General features: G+C 39.7%; 1 protein-coding gene across 4 annotated transcripts in view; it reads left to right on the forward strand.

Annotated features, from left to right (window-relative positions):
* The window catches only part of LOC134485234 (cytochrome P450 2C6-like), a 30,453-nt gene extending 27,503 nt beyond the window's left edge, over positions 1 to 2,950 (forward strand). For 3 of the 4 annotated variants that reach the window (XM_063281036.1, XM_063281040.1, XM_063281039.1), the window contains 2 exons: positions 1,340 to 1,481; positions 2,637 to 2,950. In XM_063281036.1, coding sequence (XP_063137106.1) covers positions 1,340 to 1,481; positions 2,637 to 2,818 — 324 coding nt within the window. In that variant the 3' untranslated portion in view covers positions 2,819 to 2,950. Of the gene's footprint in view, positions 1 to 1,339; positions 1,638 to 2,636 lie in introns of all 4 variants that reach the window. The other variant, XM_063281038.1, reaches the window with a different exon arrangement.
* Positions 2,951 to 21,296: the final 18,346 nt, after the last annotated feature.

The raw sequence follows: 21,296 nt of genomic DNA on the forward strand, positions 1-21,296 counted from the left end.
TTGGACTGTGAGTTTCCCATTGGGAATGCTATGTAGGTTTCTACATAACTTCTTACATACATCACATTTTGTTTAAGCCTTCATTTTTTGGCCAACTTTCCCTTTCATATAACTTTACTACCTCTTTAAATCCTGCCCCCAGTACTGTCCTTTCTACTTTCATTTAACATGTATTCTACTACCCCCATGCGTTTCCACTGACAATCACCTGCATTTAGCTATCTAGTCCCAACATATACCCTAAGTTAAAAAGCCTAAAACACACAAATATTTTAACCATGACTCTCAAGGTAGAGAAAATATGTAGCATTTGTATCTTTGAGCTGTATGACCTAAGTAAGTATACGTTTTTCTCATGAGTATGAGAAGTGTTCTCTTCTTTTGGGTAGGGTCATCCAAGCATTTCTGGATTTAACCAGTCTGGTTGTGATGAATAATGTTTTTGATATGAACTTTGTAAGGGTAAATTTTATTCACCTGATGAAGTTGTCATCTAGGTTTAATGCTAAATAAGCACATCCTTTCTTGTTCTTTTTGAACTCTGGTTGGCTGGTTTAACTCAGTTCTTTTGGCCCAAACTTCTCTCCAAGCTGACTGATTCAATCTGACTTCTCTTAGATTCTCACCCAATCAAACTAACTCTGGCAATCTATTCTAATCTTTTGACTCTTTATATTGTCTGAGTCATTCTGACTTTACTTGTGTCTAACTTGTTCTCCTTGAAACCTGTCTCTGTAAATCTGCCCCTGATAAAAACTGCTGCTGAACTCCACAAAATGAACTACCATGAACTCCACTCCTTTCTCCTGTCTTTTAGGTCACTGAACTAATGCAACTAATTAAATGGAACTCAGAGATTTATATGTCTCTGTCTCCTGAGTGCTGGGATTAAGGGTGTATGCTACCATTCCTGGACCTATGCTTTGGTTTAACTGAAACTTCCTCTATGCAATACTGGTCTTGAACTCAGAGGTTTGTTTGCCTTTGTCTCCTGAAATTTAAGGCATATCTGTATTATAGCCAGGTCACACAGATCTAAAAGGAGTTTGGATATGATCTCTTGCCCAAGCAGCCATGTTGCTTGCTTAAAATTCTGCTAGAGATGATGATTTCACTACTGAAGTACTGACCTAAAATTGATCTGAAGGCACTTTAGTAACATCACTGTCACAGTTCTCATACTCTTCCTATGCTTTCTCTGTCATAAATATACCCGATATTCTTTAAACTTAATCTTACCTATGGACCAGAAGATTGAACTATGTTATTTACTATTTTCCTTATAAGTCATGAATTTTTGTAACTTGCTTGTTTGTTACTCTTCTGTGTGTCATTACAGGGAACAACAATAATAACATCACTCTCATCAGTGCTGCATGACAGCAAGGAATTCCCCGACCCAGAGATATTTGACCCTGGCCACTTTTTAGATGGGAATGGAAAGTTTAAGAAAAGTGACTATTTCATGCCTTTCTCAGCAGGTAATAGAAACTCATTTCCATGGTTCCAGTGACATGCAGAACCGTGGGGACTTAGAGTGTGACTCTACATGTGCTGATAGCTTGCATCTGCATGATAAGGAGCATAATTTTCATTGTGTATGCACTGTCCTTGATATGACCACCTTCTTTATCAGGGTATGAAAATGAGTGTTTTGATTGTTTATCAGTTGTTCATAAATTGAGAAACCTAGAGTATAGGGAATTTGCTTTCTTCTTTTAGGTACATTACAGAAATACCAAGGATACCATTCTAGAAACTAAACTTCACTTACATTTTACTTACTCCCCATGAAAATGGAGACTTCTTCAAAATTAAATTCCTTCTTTGCTCTTACTCACCTCCAGACTGGATAATAAGCTATGTCTCCTAAAACATAGAAAAGCACCAAGGGGCCTAAAACATATACAGGAAACAGAGGAGTGATTACTTCATGCCAATACAGTATAGTTAATGCATGTGAGATTATCACATATCCCTAGGCCAGAGGGATACTGGGAAAAGTTCATACCTTGCTCTTTCACACATTACATTTTGTACAAAACATAGAGCAGCATTCTCATTAAAATGTCTAACTTACTCAAAGGGTATAGGTCACAAATAATATTCAAAAGAAAATGGAGATCATTTCTTTGAAGTTTGTTAACCAATTGAAGAGGACATTTTCTCTCTTTTGAAAAATTTTCAGATCACCTTAGTTTGATGAAAATATTGTAGATATGCCATCATGCCCTGCAGTGGCCTCAGGGTTCCCCTCTCCCAAATTCAGGGTATGAACAGTGGATATAAAGTACATTTCTGTAGTGTGTGTGCTACCTTAGTTTGATGTTCTTTATGAAAAATTAAAAACCTCCCCCTCCACAACTTTCCTCTTGCTTTGAATATAGGTAAGATCATAACATCTATCTAGGTGACTAGTACTTTTGAATGATGTATTCTTTGATATCATATGTTAGTTTGAAAAATGACTCTTTTTGTCTAAAATGTTTTTCCTTTAGCCATCCATTAATCTAAAAAATGTATGCTTTAACTCAGTAGTTACTGTTATTCCCTTGTATTTTTTGTACCAGTGCAGTACATCTCAGGTCAACACCGTGTACAAGGAATAATTACCTTTTTTGGCATTTTCCTCCTAGGAAAACGGATGTGTGCAGGAGAGGGCCTAGCCCGCATGGAGTTATTTTTATTCCTGACCACGATTTTACAAAACTTTAAGCTGAAATCTGTACTTCACCCAAAGGATATCGATACAACTCCAGTTTTCAATGGATTTGCCTCTCTGCCACCATTTTATGAGCTGTGCTTCATTCCTCTCTAAAGAGATCAAATTGGCTGGGGATTTAGCTCAGTGGTAGAGCGCTTACCTAGGAAGCGCAAGGCCCTGGGTTCGGTCCCCAGCTCCGAAAAAAAGAACCAAAAAATAAATAAATAAATAAATAAAGAGATCAAATTGCCTGGCTCCGGATGTATTGTATTTTCTCCCTTCAAATAACTCCTACAGTCCTCAAGATTCAAGAAATATACACATTGCATTTTCCAGTTTCTGGAGTCACTGCTCACATATATCTGCACTTCCCTATTCTCTGTAACAGTCTCCCAATCTCATGTACCTATGTATATCTAAATTTGAGTTCTTACTGTGGTTTAGCTATAGCACTGGTAATTCACAGAAATTTATCTTCTTTATGTTCTCAAAAATAAGATCTTTTGATTGAGTTGCCTTTGTTCAGTGTTTCCTTACAATTCAGGCTAAAACCAAAACACTAGATTCTCAATATATCATGTTGTTCCGTATAATGATAACAGAGCATGTAAAGTGGCAGTTCTGGGGAGGAACAGGTTCCTCCTGTTGCCCTTTTCATTCAAGTCTGAAGACCCAACCTTCATCTTCAGTGCATGTCTCAAAGTCAGTGCATGTGCTCGTTATACCAGGGTTTGAGAGGCAGGCACAGGAGGATCCCTTGGGTTTCCTGGTCACCATACTAGATTAATAGCCATACTAGGGAGATAAACTGTTTCGCAAAACAAGACAAGATGTTTCTAACAGAAACAGTACTAGTAAAAGTTTTACTTCTGGCCTTTACATAGATATGACTCTCTTCTCAAACATGCAACTAGTCATGCACACATTATCTTCCCCTTTAACTAATATAAAAGGGAACGTGAATGGGAGATTAGTAAGAAAGCTTTTTTTTCCTGAATGTTAAGTATAGCCACTAGCAGTATTTGTGTTTGAAACATATAAATGCTGATGAGAAACTGAAGAACTCTGTAGACAAATACAATGAAGACAACTCACAGGGAGGAATAAACATGCAGGTTGTGTGAAGATTTGCTTTCAACAATACTGACAAAAAACTCTTAGTGCTTTTTCCTTTGATTTATTCTTTCTTCATATAGCATCTCCTCACTACAGCCCCTCCCCCAACATTCCACTTCTTCAAGTTCCTCTTGAAGGAACCGTTATTCTTCCCCAGATCCATTGTTCTTTCATTTCCCTTCAGAAAATAGCAGGCCTTCTAGGGATATCAAGCCAACTTGGCATAAAAAGGTGTGACAAGATTAGCCACAAATCGTCATATCAAGGTTCGACTCGACAAGGAAGAGGAAAATGGTCCAAAGAGTAGACAAATGAGGCAGAGATACCCAGACTCCTCCTGTTAGGAGTCCCCAAAACACTAAGCTATGCAACCACATCATGTATGCAGAGGACCTAATGCAGACCCTTTTGGTCTTTGCTTCCATCTATGTGAACTGTTATGGCTCTGAATAGTTGATTATCTAGGCTGTGTTCTCATGATGATTTTTTTTTTGTATACATGTGCTTTTAGGACTGACCACTTGGTATTTGTGCTAGTAAGAACTTTTTCCCATGGGATTTGGGTGCACGAAACTGTGGGATGGTGCCAGTTCACTTCCGGGCAGAGCCAAAAACAGGAAGGGCTCTGACCCCAAGGAAATCTGCCTCTGTGTATCCTGAATCCACCAAGCAGGTCACTTGGTAGCAGAAAAGTGGGTCTGATGTCTGCTCTCAACTGTGGTGGCGCTTCTGGGACTGTCTTCCAGCTCTAGGCGTGGGCAGGAATTAAAGGGTCCTGCCCCTAATTGCTCCTATAGGTTCTTGCACCCAGTGGCCACAGATGGCACTGTGCAATTCTCTTGGGTCTGGACTGTGGGCAGAGGATCTTCTCCTCTCACTTCTCAGAAGTATCTACACTTCTGAATGTCCAACTCTCTCCCCCATAGGATATTGGTGCAGGGAGCTATTTGGCCAGTTCATTAAGGTCCTGGGCACAGAAAATTAATTATTCCATTTGTTTACACTTCAAATGATATCTCCCTTCCCAGTTAACTCACTATACCACACCCATGCCATCTACCATCTCCCCTCTCAGCTTTGCCTACATTAGGGTGCTTCCCACCCCATCCACCCACTCCTGCTCCACCATTCCAGCATCCTCTTATGCTGGGGCATCAAATCTCCCCAGTACCTCTGGCTTTCCCCCATTGATGTCAGATAAGGCCATCCTTAGCCATATATGTATCTGGAGCCGTGGATCCTTCCCTGTACAACCCTTGGTGCTATAATTCCTGGGAGCACTAGGTAGTCTGGATAGCTGATGTTGCTCTTCCTATGGGGCTACAATCCCCCTCTGCTACCCCATTCCTTCTGTTGTCTCCCCTACCAGAGGCCTGGAGCTCAGTGTGATGGTTGGCTCCAAGCTTCTACATCTGCACTGATCAGTTGCTGGATGAACCTCCCAGTTAACAGGTAGACTAGGTTCCTGTTAGCATTTGCCTCTTGTCAACAGCAACAGTGTCAAGATTGGTGTCTGCAGACAGAATAAATACCCAGATGAGATTGTCCCCCCATGTTCCTTCCTTCAGTCTCTGCTCCATTTTTTGTCCCTGTTCTTCCTTTGAACAGGAATATTAATGTGTTAAAAACCTTGAGATGGGTGGATGGCACTTTACATCAAATGGGGGTTGTGCCTATCTACTGAAAGTGGTCTCAATAGGTTCTATCTCCCCTTCCCTGTGCCTTTTGGCTAAAGTCATTACTCTTGAGTCCTGAGAGCCTTTTGCTTTCCTGGTATCTTAGACCCTCCAGTCTCTACCCCATTTCTTCATCCCCCACTGCTACATATTGCTACTGTATCTCCTGACCCTCTGTTTCTCTCTCCTGTCTCTTTCAGTGCCTGATTCTGCCCACCTTTTTTCCTCCCCTGTTCTCTTCCTCCCAGGTGGCCCCTCCGTCCACTTCCTGAAATTGTCCAGTACCCGCTCTATGAAGGACTGAAGTGTCCACACCTACTCTTCCTTCCTTTTAAGTTCCATATAGTCTGTGGGTTGTGTCGTGGGCATTGCGGTCTTTTGGGCTAATATACACTTATCAGTGAGTACATACTATGTGTGTTCTTTAGTGACTGTGTTACCTCATTCAAAATAATATTTTCTAGTTCCAACCATTTGCCTAAGAATTACCTGTAGTCAAGAAAGAACTGGAAGAGCTTGAAGGGGCTCGAGACCCCATATGCACAACAATGCCAAGCAACCAGAGCTTCCAGGGACTAAGCCACTACCTAAAGACTATACATGGATTGACCCTGGATTCTGACCTCATAGGTAGCAATGAATATCCTAGTAAGAGCACCAGTGGAAGGGGAAGCCCTGGGTCCTGCTAAGACCGAACCCCCAGTGAACTAGACTGTTGGGGGGAGGGTGGCAATGGGGGGAGGGTGGGGAGGGGAACACCCATAAGGAAGGGGAGGGGGAGGGGGATGTTTGACCGGAAACCAGGAAAGGGAATAACACTCGAAATGTATATAAGAAATACTCAAGTTAATAAAAAAAAATTACCTGTAGTCATTTTTTTAGTACCTGAATGGTACTCTATTGTATAAGTGTACCATATTTTGTGTATCCATTCTTCCCTTGAGAGACATCTTGGTTGTTTCCAGCTTCTGGCTATTATTAATAAAGCTACTATAGACATAGTGGAGCATGTGTTCTTGTAATATATTGGAGCATCTTTTAGGTATATGCCCAAGAGTGCTATAGTTCGTTCCTCATGTAGAATTATATGTAATTTTCTCAGGAACTGCCAGATTGATTTTTATGCCTCTGACTACTACAGTCCTTCCTCCCAGTCTTATGCATGGGTCATGGGCCTCATATTAGACCAGTCATTTGCAACACTGTATCTTCAATTAATAAGAGACCTCACTAAGGCCACCCTTTATTTATTTGAGATCCTTTATCCATTTGGACTTGAGCATTGTTCAGAGCAATAAGAATGGATTGATTTACATTCTTCTACATGCTGTTCTCCAGTTGAACAAACACCATTTGTGGCTATCCTTTTGACATTGATGGTTTTAGTTCCTTTGTCAAAAATCAAGTGACCATAGATGTGTGGGTTCATTTATGAGTCTTCTATTCTATTCTTCTGATCTATCTGTCTGTCTCTTTTCCAATACCATGCAATTTTTATCACTACTGCTTTGCAATACAGCCCGAGGTCAGGGATGCTGATTGCCCTAGAAGTTCTTTTATTGCTGATGATAGTTTTCACTGTCCTGGATTTTTTGTCATTGCAAATGAATTTAAAAATAGCCCTTTCTATCTTTATGAGGAACTGAGTTGGAATTTTAATAGGGATTTCATTGAATATGTAGATTGCTTTTTGGCAAGATGGCTACGTTTACAATATTAATCCTGTCAATCCATGAACATCTGAGATCTTTCCATCCTTTGACATCTTCTTCAACTTCTTTAATCAGAGATTTGAAATTCTTGTCATAGACATCTTTCACTTGTTTGGTTAGAGTCACACTGAGAAATTTTATATTGTGACTATTGTGAAAACTGTCATTTCACTAATTTCATTCTCAGCCTGTTTATCCTTTTAGCAGGGGATGGCTACTGATTTGTTTGAGTTAATTTTATATCTAGCCACTTTGCTGAAGTTGTTTATCGGGCTTAGGAGTTCTCTGGTTGAAATTTTGGGGTCACGTTGTATACTATCATATCATCTGCAAATAGTGATATTTTGAACTGTCTTTGACTTCGTTTTGTTTTCTCATTGCTCTGGCTAGGACTTCACGTACTATATTGAATAGGAGGCAATGAGTTGGCAGCCTTATCTAGTCCATGATATTGGTCAGATTCCTTGAAGTTTGTCTCCATTTACTTGATGTTGGCTATTTATTTGCCATATATTGCTTTTACTATGTTTAGGTAATGGCTTTGAATTCCTGACCTTCCCTAGACTTTTAACTTGAAGTGGTGTTGAATTTTACCAAATGATTTCCCAACATCTAATGAGATGATTATGTGGCTTTTTCTTTGAGTTTGTTTATTTAGTGGATTATGTTGATGGGTTTCCATATATAGAGCTATTCCTTCATCCCTGGAAGGAATACTTGACCGTGATAATCATTTTTATCTGTTCTTGGATTCTGCTTGTGAGAATTTTACTGAGCATTTTTGTGTTATAAGGGAAATTGGTCTGAAGTTCTCTTTTTTTGGGGGACTTTATGTGGTTTAGGCACAAGAATAATTGTTGCTTTATAGAAGGAATTGTGTAGTCTTCCTTCTGTTTCTATTTTGGGGAATAGTTTGGACAGTATTAGTCTTAGGGCTTATAGGAGAGTCTGACAGAATTCTTCACTAAAACCTTCTGGTCTGGCGCTTTCTCTGGTTGTGAGACTTTTAATAAGTGCTGCTATTTCCTTAGGCATTGTGTAACTGTTTCGATGGCTTATTTGATGTGATTTAACTTTGGTACCTGGTATCTGTCTAGAAAATTGTCCATTTCCTCCAGATTTTCCATTTTTGTTGAACATAGGCTTTTGTAGTTATTTTCGTGATGTTTAAATTTAGACATTTTCTTTTCTTATGTCTCCCTTTTCATTTCTGATTTTGTTAATTTGGATACTCTCTCTGTGCCCTCTGTCTTGTCTGTCTAAGAGTTTTTTTTTTTTTCTATCTTGCTGATTTTGTCAAAGAACCATCCCATGTTTTCCTTTATTCTTTGTATAGTACTTTTTGTTTCTCCTTAGCTGATTTCAGCCCTGAGTTTCATTATTCCCTGCTCTCTACTATTCCTGAGTGTATTTGCTTCTTTTTGTTCTAGAGCTTTTAGGTGTGCTGTAAAGCTGCTTATGTATGCTCTTTCCAGTTTGTTTTGGAGGCACTCAGTGCTATGAGTTTTCCTCTTTCACTGCTTTCATTGTGTTACATAAATTTGGGTATGTTGTGCATTCATTTTCATTTAATTCTAAAAAGTCTTTAATTTCTTTCTTTATTTCTTCCGTGACAAGGTTATCATTGGGTAGAGCATTTTTCAGCTTCTATGTGTATGTGGGCTTTCTGTCATTTCGGTTTTTATTCAAGATCAGCCATAGTCTATATTGATCTGATAGGATACAATGTATTATTTCAATCTTTTTCTATCTGTCGAGGCATGTTTTGTGACAAATTATATTGTCAGTATTGGAGAAGATACCATGAGGTGTCAACTAGAAGATATATTGTATTCTTTTAGGATGAAATGTTCTATAGAAAACTGTTAAACACATTTGGTTCATAACTTCTTTTAGTTATTCAGTGCCCATGTTTAGTTTCTCTTTCCATGATCTGTCCACTGCTGAGAGAGGCATGTTGAAGTCTCCCAGTATTATTATGTGAGGTGCAATGTGTGTTTTTAGCTTTAGTAATGTTTGTTTTTTAATGTAGTTGCTCTTGCATTTGCATCATAGTTATTCAGGACTGGGAATTCATCTTGGTGTCAATTTTTTTGATGAATATGAAGTGTCCCTCCTTACCTTTTTTGATAAGTTCTAGGTGAAAGTCAATTTTAATCTATATTAGAATGGCTACTTCAGATTTTTTCTTGGGATCATTAGCTTGGAAATATTTTTTCTCCATCTTTATTAAATTGGGTATTTTTATTTACATTATAATTGTTATTACCTTTCCAGGTTTCCAGGCCAAAAGCCCCCTAAGTCCTCCCCTTCCCCTTTTATGGGGGTGTTCCCCTCCCTATCCTCCCTCCATTGCCACCCTTCTCCCAACAATACCATTCACTGAGGGTTCAGTCTTGGCAGGACCAAGGGCTTCCCTTCCACTGGTGCCCTTAGTAGGTTATTTATTGCTATCGAAGCAGTTGGAGCCCCGGGTCAGTCCACGTATCATCTTTGGGTAGTGGCTTATTCCCTGGAAGCTCTGGTTGGTTGGCATTGTTGTTCTTATGGGGTCTCAAGCCTCTTCAAGTTCTAAAAGTCCTTTCTCTGATTCCTTCAACGTGGGTCCCATTCTCAGTTCAGTGGTTTGCTGCAGGCATTCACCTATGTATTTGCTGTATTCTGGTTGTGTCTCTCAGGAGAGATCTACATCTGTTTCCTGTCAGCCTGCACTTCATTGCTTCATCCATCTTATATAGTTTGGTGGCTGTATATGTATGGGCCACATATGAGGCAGGCTCTGAATGGGTGTTCCTTCAGCATCTGTTCTAAACTTTCCCTCTTTATTCCCTCCTAAAGGTATTTATGTTCTCCTTTTAAAGAAGAAGTGAAGCATTCCCATTTTGGGGATCCTTCTTGAATTTCATGTGTTCTGTTTATCTAGGGTAATTCGAGCATTTGGGCTAATATCCACTTATCATTGAGTACATACCATGTGTATTTTTCTGTAATTGTGTTACCTCACACAGGATGGTATTTTCCAGTTCCATCCATTTGCCTGTGAATTTGCTGAAGTCATTGTTTTTGATAGCTGAGTAATATTCCATTGTGTAGATGTACGACATTTTCTGTATCCATTTCTCTGTTGAAGGGCATCTGGATTCTTTCTAGCTTCTGGCTCTTATAAATAAAGCTGCTCTGAACATATTGGAGTATGTGTATTTATTATTTTTGGGGCCATCTTTTGGGTATATGCCCAAGAGAGGTATAGCTGGGTCCTCATGTAGTTCAATGTCCAATTTTCTGAGGAACTTCCAGACTGATTTCCAGAACAGTTGTATCAGTCTGCAATCCCACCAACAATGGTGTGTTCCTCTTTCTCCACCTCCTTCCTAGCATCTGATGTAGCCGGAGTTTTTTATTTTAACAATTCTGACTGGCATGAGTAGGAATCTCAGGGTTGTTTTGATTTGCATTTCCCTTATGAGTAAAGATGTTGAACATTTCTTTAGGTGTTTCTCAGCCATTTGACATTCATCAGCTGTGAATTCTTTGCTTAGCTTTGAAACCCATTTTTAATAGGGTTATTTGTCTCCCTGCAGTTTAACTTCTTGAGTTCTTCGTATATTTTGGATATAAGTCCTCTATCAGTTGTAGGATTGATAGAGTTCTTTTCCCATTCTGTTGGTTGTTGTTTTGTCCTAAAAACAGTGTCCTTTGCCTTGCAGAAACTTTGCAGTTTTATGAAATCCCACTTTTCAATTCTTGATCTTAGTGCATAAGCCATTGGCGTTTTGTTCGAGAAATGTTCTCCAGTGCCCATGTGTTCAAGGTTCTTCCCCAATTTTTCTTCTATTAGTTTGAGTGTATCTGGTTTGTTGTGGAGGTCCTTGTTCCACGTGGAATTAAACTTTGTACAGGGTGATAAGAATGGGTCGATCTGCATTCTTGTACATGCTGACCTCGAGTTGAACCAGCACCATTTGCTGAAAATGCAATCTATTTTCCATTGGATTTTTTTGGCTCCTTTGTCAAAAATCAAGTGACCATGGGTGTGTGGGTTCATTTCTGGGTCTTCAGTTGCATGCTACTGGTTTATCTGTACCAAGACTATACAGTTTTTATCACTACTGCACCGTAATACTGCTCGAGTTCAGGGATAGTGATTTCCCCGGAAGTCGTTTTATTGTTGAGGATAGTTTTAGCTATCCTGGGTTTTTTGTTTTTCCAGATGAATTTGCAAATTGTTCTGTCTAACTCTCTGAACAATTTAATTGGAATTGTGATGGGGACTGCGTTGAATCTGTAGATTGCTTTTGGTAAAATGTCCATTTTTTACTATGTTAATCTTTCTAATCCATGAGCATGGGAGATCTTTCCATCTTCTGAGGTCTTCTTCAATTTCTTTCTTCAGAGGCTTGAATTTCTTATCATACAGATCTTTTACTTGCTTGGCTAAAGTCACACCGAGGTATTTTATATTCTTTGGGACTATTATGAAGTGTTATTTAATAATTTCTTTCCCAGCTTATTCCTTTTTTTGTAGACATAGGGTACTGATTTATTTGAGTTAATTTTGTACCCAGCCACTTTTCTGAAGGTGTTTATCAGTTTCAGTAGTTCTCTGGTGGAACTTTTATGATCACTTAAATCATATCATAACATCTACAAATAGTGATACTTTGACTTCTACTTTTCCAGTTTGTATCCTTTTGATCTCCATTTGTTGTCTGAATGCTCTGGCTAGGACTTCAAGAACTATGTTGTATAGGTAGGGAGAGAGTGGACAGCCTTGTCTGGTCCCTGATTTTAGTGGGATGGCTTCACTTTTCTCTCCATTTAGTTTAATATTAGCTACTGGTTTGCTCTATATGGCTTTAACTTTGTTTAGGTATGAGCCTTGTATTCCTGTTCTTTCCATGACTGTTATCAGGAAGGGGTGTTGAATTTTGTCAAATGGTTGCTCGGCTTCTAATGAAATGGTCCTATGGATTTTATCTTTCAGTTTGTTTATAGAGTGGATTACATTTATAGTTTTCCATATATTCAACCACCCTTGCATACCCAGGATGAAGCCTACTTGATCATAATGGATGATTGTTTTGATGTGCTCTTGGATTCAGTTTGCAAAAATTTTATTGAGTATTTTTGCATTGATATTCATAAGGGAAATTGGTCTGAAGTTCTCTTTCTTTGTTGGGTCTTTGTGTGGTTTACGTATAAGAGAAATTGTGGTATAACACACTCAAACTTATGGTACAAAATGAAATCTGTGCTAAGAGGAAAACTGATAGCTCTGAGTGCCTGCAGAAAGAAACAGGAGAGATCATATATCAGCAGCTTGACAGCACACCTAAAATATCTAGAACAAAAAGAAGCAAATACACCCAGGAGAAGTAGAAGGCAGGAAATAAACTCAGAGCTGAAATCAACCAAGTAGAAACAAAAAGGACCATTCAAAGAATCCACAGAACCAAAAGTTGGTTCTTTGAGAAAATCAACAATATACAAAAACCCTTAGCCAGACTAATGAGAGGACACAGAGACTGTGTCCAAATTAACAAAATGAGAAATGAAAAGTGAGACATAACTACAGAATGAGAGGAAATTCAAAAAACCATCAGATCTTACTATAAAAGCCTATATTCAACAAAACTTGAAAATCTGCAGGAAATGGACAATTTCCTAGACAGATACCAGGTACCAAAGTTAAATCAGGAACAGATAAACAACCCCATAACTCCTAAAGAAATAGATGCAGTCATCAAGGGTCTCCCAATCAAAAAGAGCCAAGGTCCAGATGGGTTCAGTGCAGAATTCTATCAAAACTTCATAGAAGACCTCATACCAATACTATGCAAACTATTCCACAAAATTGAAACAGATGGAGCGCTACTGAATTCCTTCTATAAAGCCACAATTGCTCTTATACATAAACCACACAAAGACCGAACAAAGAAAGAGAACTTCAGACCAATTTCCATTATGAATATTGATGCAAAAATATTCAATAAAAATGTGTCCAACCGAATCTAAGAGCACATCAAAACAATCATCCACCATGATCAAGTAGGCTTCATCCCAGGCATGCAGGGGTGGTTGAATATATGGAAAACCATCAACATAATCCATTATATCTACAAACTTAAAGATAAAAATCATTTGATTTGATGCAGAGAAAGCATTTGACAAATTTCAACACCCTTCATGATAAAAGTCCTGGGAAGAATAGGAATTCAAGACCCATACCTAAACATGGTAAAAGCCACATACAGCAAACCAGTAGCTAACATTAAACTAAATGGAGAGAAACTTGAAACAATACCACTAAAATCAGGGACTAGACAAGGATGCCCACTCTCTCCCTACTTATTCAATATAGTTCTTGAACACATGGGCACTGGAGAAAATTTCCTGAACAAAACACCAATGGCGTATGCTCTAAGATCAAAAATTGATGAATGGGATCTCATAAAACTGCAAAGCTTCTGTAAGGCAAAGGACACTGTTGTTAGGATAAAACAACCACCAACAGATTGGGAAAAGATCTGTACCAATGCTACAACTGATAGAAGGCTTATTTCCAAAATATACAAAGAACTCATGAAGTTAGACTGCAGGGAGACAAATAACCCTATTAAAAATGGGGTTCAGATCGAAACAAAGAATTCACAGCTGAGGAATGCTGAATGGCTCAGAAACACCTAAAGAAATGTTCAACATCTTTAGTCATAAGGGAAATGCAAATCAAAATAACCCTGAGATTTCACATCACACCAGTGAGAATGGCTAAGATCAAAAACTCAGGTGACAGTTAATGATGGCGAGAATGTGGAGAAAGAGGAACACTCCTCCATTGTTGGTGGGATTGAAGACTGATACAACCATTTTGGAAATCAGTCTGGAGGTTCCTCAGAAAATTGGACATTGAACTACCTGAGAACACAGCTATACCTCTCTTGGGCATATAGCCAAAAGATGCCCCAACATATAACAAAGACACGTGCTCCACTATGTTCATAGCAGCCTTATTTATAATAGCCAGAAGCTGGAAAGAATCCAGATACCCTTCAACAGAGGAATGGATATAGAAAATATTGTACATGTACACAAAGGAATAGTACTCAGCTATCAAAAACAATGACCTTATGAAATTCATAGGCAAATGAATGGAACTGGAAAATATCATCCTGAGTGAGCTAACACAATCTCAGAAAAACGCACATCGTATGCACTCATTGATTAGTGGATCTTAGCCCAAATGCTTGAATTACCCTTGATGTATAGAACACATCAAACTCAAGAAGGATGACCAAAATGCAAATGTTTCACTCCTTTTTAAAAGGGGACAAGAATACCCCTGGGAGGGAATAGGCAGGTAAAGCTTAGAAAAGATACAGAAGGAACACCCATTCAGAGCCTGCCCGACATGTGGCCCATACATATACAGTAACCAGTATAGATATGATGGATGAAGCAAAGAAGTTCAGGCCGACAGGAACCTGCTGTATATCTCTCTTGCGGGACACAGCCAGAATACAGCAAATACATGGGCAAATGCCATCAGCATACTACTGAACTGAGAACGGGACCCTGTTGAAGGAATCTTATAAAGGACTGAAAGAGCTTGAAGGGTCCAGTGACCCCATGTGAACAACAGTGCCAACCACCTAGAGCTTCCAGGGACTAAGCCACTACCCAAAGACTGTACATGGACTGACCCTGGACTCCAACTGCATACGTAGCCATGAATATCCTAGTAAGAGCACCAGTGGAAGGGAAAACCCTTGGTCCGGCCAAGACTGAAGCCCCAGTGAACGTGATTGTTGGGGGGAGGGCGGTAATGGGGGGAGGATGGGGAGGGGAACACTCATGGAGAAGGGGAGGAACAGGGGTTAGGGCGGCGTTGGCCCAGAAATCGGGAAGGGGAATAACAATCGAAATGTAAATAAGAAATACTCAACTGAATAAAGATTAAAAAAAAAGAAAAAGAAAAAGTAACTGAGATGTGTCCTGAAAGAAGACTTGTGTAGAGGCCAGTACTGGACAAGCTTGTCAGCCTGTGGGAGACAGTCACGACCTGGGTCTGTTTCCACAATCAGAGACGTCAAAATCAGACTCTCAATTGCCGTATTCTACTTTGTCTATTCTTTTAGGTTTGAGAGTTGGTTTGATCCTTGTGGGTAAAGCCATGGACCATAGGTTTCTTGAACTTTTTCTGCCAAATGGAAGACCAAGAGAATTTTAGACACAGGGGTCTAGAGCCTTCAGTGTTTCTCTGAGCACAAAACAGGATAACAGGAAGGCTCTGTCCAGCAGCTGCGGGGAAGAGTTCCTCTAGTCTCATGCTGGGGAGCTAGAAGGGAGAAGAAGCTGAAGCATGGAAATCTAGAAGGACATATACAAAGGAGGCATTCCTGGTTCGCAAGCAAATCAAGGGCATGGGGATTATTCCATTCCAGCCTCATAAGGTTGACCCAAGGCTCTTTTAAGGCCCGATGTCTGCCCAGGTCTTTGGCCCCTTTATTTCAGGATCTTCCTCAACTCTGATTTTGTTGAGGCTGCTGCCCCAGGTTGGCCTCTAAGAAGCCCTTGTTTGGAGTAGGTGTGTCACTGTAGGCATGGGCTTTAAGACTCTCATGCTAGCTGCCTGGAAGTCAGTATTCTGCTAGCAGCCTTCAGATGAAGATGTATAACTCAGTTCCTCCTGCACCATGTCTTCCTGGATGCTGAAATGTTCCTGCCTTGATGATAATGAACTAAATGTCTGTACCTGTAACCCAGTTCCAATTAGATGTTGTCTTTTAAAGACTTGCCTTGGTCATGGGGTCTGTTCACAGCAGTGAAACCTGAACTGAGACTCTGCTTAAATATGGGTGAAGTAAAATGATTTAGACCAGACTCTAGAAATCTTGGTCCAGCAAAAAATATAATTAAAAATCTATCTGAGCCAAGAAAAAAAGAAAGAGTAATTGTGGCTTCATAGAAGGAATTCGGTAGGGCTCCATCTGTTTCAATTTTGTGTAATAATTTGGGTAGTATTGGTATGAGGTCTTCTATGAAGGTCTGATAGAACTCTAAAGTAAACCAGCCTGGATCTGGGCTCTTTTTGGTTGGGAGACCTTTAATGACTGCTTCTATTTCGTTAGGAGTTATGGGGTTGTTTAAATGGTTTATCTGTTCCTGATTTATATTCGGTAACTGGTATCTGTCTAGGAAATTGTCCATTTTGCAGATTTTCAAGTTTTGTTTAATGTAGGCTTTTGTAGTAGGATCTGATGATTTTTTGAATTCCTCTGATTCTATAGTTTTGTCTTCCAGTTCATTTCTGATTTTTTGATTTGTACAAACTATCTGTGTCCTCTCATTAGTCTGGCTAATGGTTTATCTATCTTGTTGATTTTCTTAAAGAACAAACTTTTGGTTCTGTTGATTCTTTCTATGGTCCTTTTTGTTTCTACTTGTTTGATTTCAGCTCTGAGTTTGATTATTTTCTGCCTTCTGCTCCTCCTGGGTGTATTTGCTTCTTTTTGTTCTAGAGCTTTAGGTGTGCTGGCTTACTGCAGAGTTCTATCAGAACTTCATAGAAGACCTCATACCAATACTATCCAACTATTCCACAAAATTGAAACAGATGGAGCACTACTGAATTCCTTCTATGAAGCCACAATTACTCTTATACCTAAACCACACAAAGACCCAATAAAGAAAGAGAACTTCAGACCCATTTCCCTTATGAATATCGATGCAAAAATACTCAATAAAATTCTGGCAAACTGAATCCAAGAGCACATCAAAACAATCATCCACCATGATCAAGTAGGCTTCATCCCAGGCATGCAGGTATGGTTTAATATATGGAAAACCATCAACATGATCCATTATATAAACAAACTGAAAGAACAAAACCACATGATCATTTCATTAGATGCTGAGAAAGCATTTGACAAAATTCAACACCCCTTCATGATAAAAGTCCTGGAAAGAATAGGAATTCAAGGCCCATACCTAAACATAGTAAAAGCCATATACAGCAAACCAGTTGCTAACATTAAACTAAATGGAGAGAAACTTGAAGCAATCCCACTAAAATCAGGGACTAGACAAGGCTGCCCACTCTCTCTCTACTTATTCAATATAGTTCTTGAAGTTCTAGCCAGAGGAATCAGACAACAAAAGGAGGTAAAGGGGACACAGATCGGAAAAGAAGAAGTCAAAATATCACTATTTGCAGATGATGTGATAGTATATTTAAGTGATCCCAAAAGTTCCACCAGAGAACTACTAAAATGATAAACAACTTCAGCAAAGTGGCTGGGTATAAAATTAACTCAAATAAATCAGTAGCCTTCCTCTACACAAAAGAGAAACAAGCCGAGAAAGAAATTAGGGAAACGACACCCTTCATAATAGACCCTAATATAAAGTACCTCGGTGTGACTTTAACCAAGCAAGTAAAAGGTTTGTAAAATAAGAACTTCAATACACTGAAGAAAGAAATTGAAGAAGACCTCAGAAGATGGAAAGATCTCCCATGCTCATGGATTGGCAGGATTAATAGTAAAATGGCCATTTTCCCAAAAGCGATCTACAGATTCAATGCAATCCCCATTAAATACCAATCCAATTCTTCAAAGAGTTAGACAGAACAATTTTCAAATTCATCTGGAATAACAAAAAACCCAGGATAGCTAAAACTATCCTCAACAATAAAAGGACTTCAAGGGGAATCACTATCCCTGAACTCAAGGAGTATTACAGAGCAATAGTGATAAAAACTGCATGGTATTGGTACAGAGACAGACAGAGAGACCAATGGAATAGAATTGAAGACCCAGAAATGAACCCACACACCTACGGGCACTTGATTTTTGACAAAGGAGCCAAAACCATCCAATGGAAAAAAGATAGCATTTTCAGCAAATGGTGCTGGTTCAACTGGAGGTCAACATGTAGAAGAATGCAGATCGATCCAGGCTTATCACCCTGTTCAAAGCTTAAGTCCAAGTGGATCAAAGCCCTCCACATCAAACCAGATACACTCAAACTAATAGAAGAAAAACAAGGGAAGCATCTGGAACACGTGGGCACTGGAAAAAATTTCCTGAACAAAACACCAATGGCTTATGCTCTAAGATCAAGAATCGACAAATGGGATCTCATAAAACTGCAAAGCTTCTGTAAGGCAAAGGACACTGTGGTCAGGGCAAAACAGCAACCAACAGATTAGGAAAAGATCTTTACCAATCCTACAACAGATAGAGGCCTTATATCCAGAATATACAAGGAACTCAAGAAGTTAGACCGCAAGGAGACAAATAACCCTATTAAAAATGGGGTTCAGAGCTAAACAAGGAATTCGCACCTGAGGAATGTTGAATGGCTCAGAAACACCTAAAGAAATGTTCAACATCTTTAGTCATAAGGGAAATGCAAATCAAAACAACCCTGAGATTTCACCTCACACCAATGAGAATGGCTAAGATCAAAAACTCAGGTGACAACAAATGCTGGCAAGAATGTGGAGAAAGAGGAACACTCCTCCATTGTTGGTAGGATTGCAGACTGTTAAAACCATTCTGGAAATCAGTCTGGAGGTTCCTCAGAAAATTGGACATTGAACTACCTGAGGATCCAGCTGTACCTCTCTTGGGCATATAGCCAAAAGATGCCCCAACATATAACAAAGACACGTGCTCCACTATGTTCCGAGCAGCCTTATTCATAATAGCCAGAAGCTGGAAAGAACCCAGATGCCCTTCAATAGAGGAATAGATACAGAAAATGTGGTACATCTACACAATGGAATATTACTCAGCTATCAAAAACAATGACTTTATGAAATTCGTAGGCAAATGGTCGGAACTGGAAAATATCATCCTGAGTGAGGTAACCCAATCACAGAAAAACACACATGGTATGCACTCATTGATAAGTGGCTATTAGCCCAAATGCTTGAATTACCCTAGATGCACCGAACACATGAAACTCAAGACGGATGATCAAAATGTGAATGCTTCACTCCTTCTTTAAAAGGGGAACAAGAATACCCTTGGCAGGGAATAGAGAGGCAAAGATTTAAACAGAGACAGAAGGAACAGCCATTCACAGCCTGCCCCACATGTGGCCCATACATATACAGCCATCCAATTAGACAAGATGGATGAAGCAAAGAAGTGCAGGCTGAGAGGAGCCTGGATGTAGATCTCTCCTGAGAGACACAGCCAGAATACAGCAAACACAGAGGCGAATGCCAGCAGCAAACCACTGAACTGAGAATAGTACCCCCGTTTAAGGAATCAGAGAAGGAACTGGAAGAGCTTGAAGGGGCTCGAGACCCCTTATAGACAACAATGCCACGCAACCAGAGCTTCCAGGGACTAAACCACTACCTAAAGACTATACATGGACTGACCCTGGACTCTGACCTCATAGGTAGCAATGAATATCCTAATAAGATGACCGGTGGAAGGGGAAGTACTTGGTCCTGCTAAGACGGAACCCCCAGTGAACATGATTGTTGGGGGCGTGTGGCAATGGGGGGAGGATGGGGAGGGGAACAGTCATAAAGAAGGGGAGGGGGAGGGATTAGGGGGATGTTTGCCTGAAAACCGGGAAAGGGAATAACACTCGAAATGTAAAGAAGAAATACTCAAGTTAATAAAAAAAAGATAAACAATAATTCAGGTATAGAAGTCTGAGATCACTAAGACAGGATAAATAACAGAGTAGGTCTCCAAGTTTGACGAATACATATGAACTGACCATTATGAATGTAAACTTACCTGATCGCTCTCATAAGTATTATTGTTGCTTGTAGTTTATTCTTGTAAGTGGAAAAAGCCTTTGATTGAGACAAAAGGGAGAACTGTAGAGAAAACCTCTTGTATGGTATAGAAGAATCACTTGTCAATAAAATCGTTGTTGATTATTAGCTTAGGCAAGAAAAAGGGTGGTGGGATGTCTGGCACATGAGAGGATTATGGCAGAGAGACAGACCAGGTAACCAGGCAGAACTCAGAGAAGAATAACAGGGTGATTAATTTATCAGCTAGTCAGAGAATTAGCCAAAGAACCTTTCCAAGGCATTGGTAATATACATAAATATAGTGTTCTTCTGGGAGCTTGGGGCTGAGAAAAACATAAATGAAGGGAAAATATGGAGTTGGGGATTTAGCTCAGTGGTAGAGCGCTTGCCTAGCAAGTGCAAGGCCCTGGGTTTGGTCCCCAGCTCCGGAAAAAAGAAAATAGAAAAAAAAAAGAAAATACAATACAAATACTCCAATTGTTTTCTGTTTTCAGGAAAACTTAGCTCATATAGAACTGTTTCTAATCTTGATCCTATTTTATAAGATTTTAAGCTGAAACCTTTCATTCACCAGAAGGGATTGGATATAAAACCAGTGTCAGACAATTCACTTCTTTCCCATCCTCACATTGGAGGGGAGATATACCCATAATAGAAGGAACCCTTTTCCTTTGGGACTCTGGGTTGTTGCCAAAAGACTCCCACTGGGGTTTGTGTAGTAGCACAAACAATAAGATATAGGAGGGCAGTGTAATGTATCTGGAATGAGATCTGAGAGGAAATCGCTTGACCTATCTGTTGTAGTGCCAAGATGGCCTGGGGGGGTGAGGGTTTAGGGGGACAATGGATGAGAATCCTCTGAAAGAAGTTTATTGAGAGGGACTAGAGCCTCAGGGGGAATTTTAGATGGGGGTGGATAAATTGGAGGTTTCCAAGTAATTGTTGAAAATCTTGTAAAGTTTTAAGGGATGAAGCTGGAGCTCAACTTTGGGGGTATGGATCTGTTCTAGTTTAAGTTCATACCCCAGGTAGGAATAGGGGTCTTGTGTTTGAATCTCTTCAGGGGTGATTTTAAGCCCGTGGGAGCTGAGTGTCTCTCGAAGATGTTGAAAACATGAAAGGGCTTGCTGCTGGCCAGGAACTGCCAGTATTACATGATCCATATAATGGAGGATATATATCTGTGCCCAAGCTCTCCTTAGAGGCTGGATTACATGGGCTACATATTTTTGAGCCAGGGTAGCACTGCTGGCCATGCCCTGAGAAAGGACCCACCAATGAAAGCAGCCCATGGGCCACTG

Source organism: Rattus norvegicus, chromosome 1, assembly GCF_036323735.1.
Source record: "Rattus norvegicus strain BN/NHsdMcwi chromosome 1, GRCr8, whole genome shotgun sequence".
Classification (NCBI taxonomy): Eukaryota; Metazoa; Chordata; class Mammalia; order Rodentia; family Muridae; genus Rattus; species Rattus norvegicus.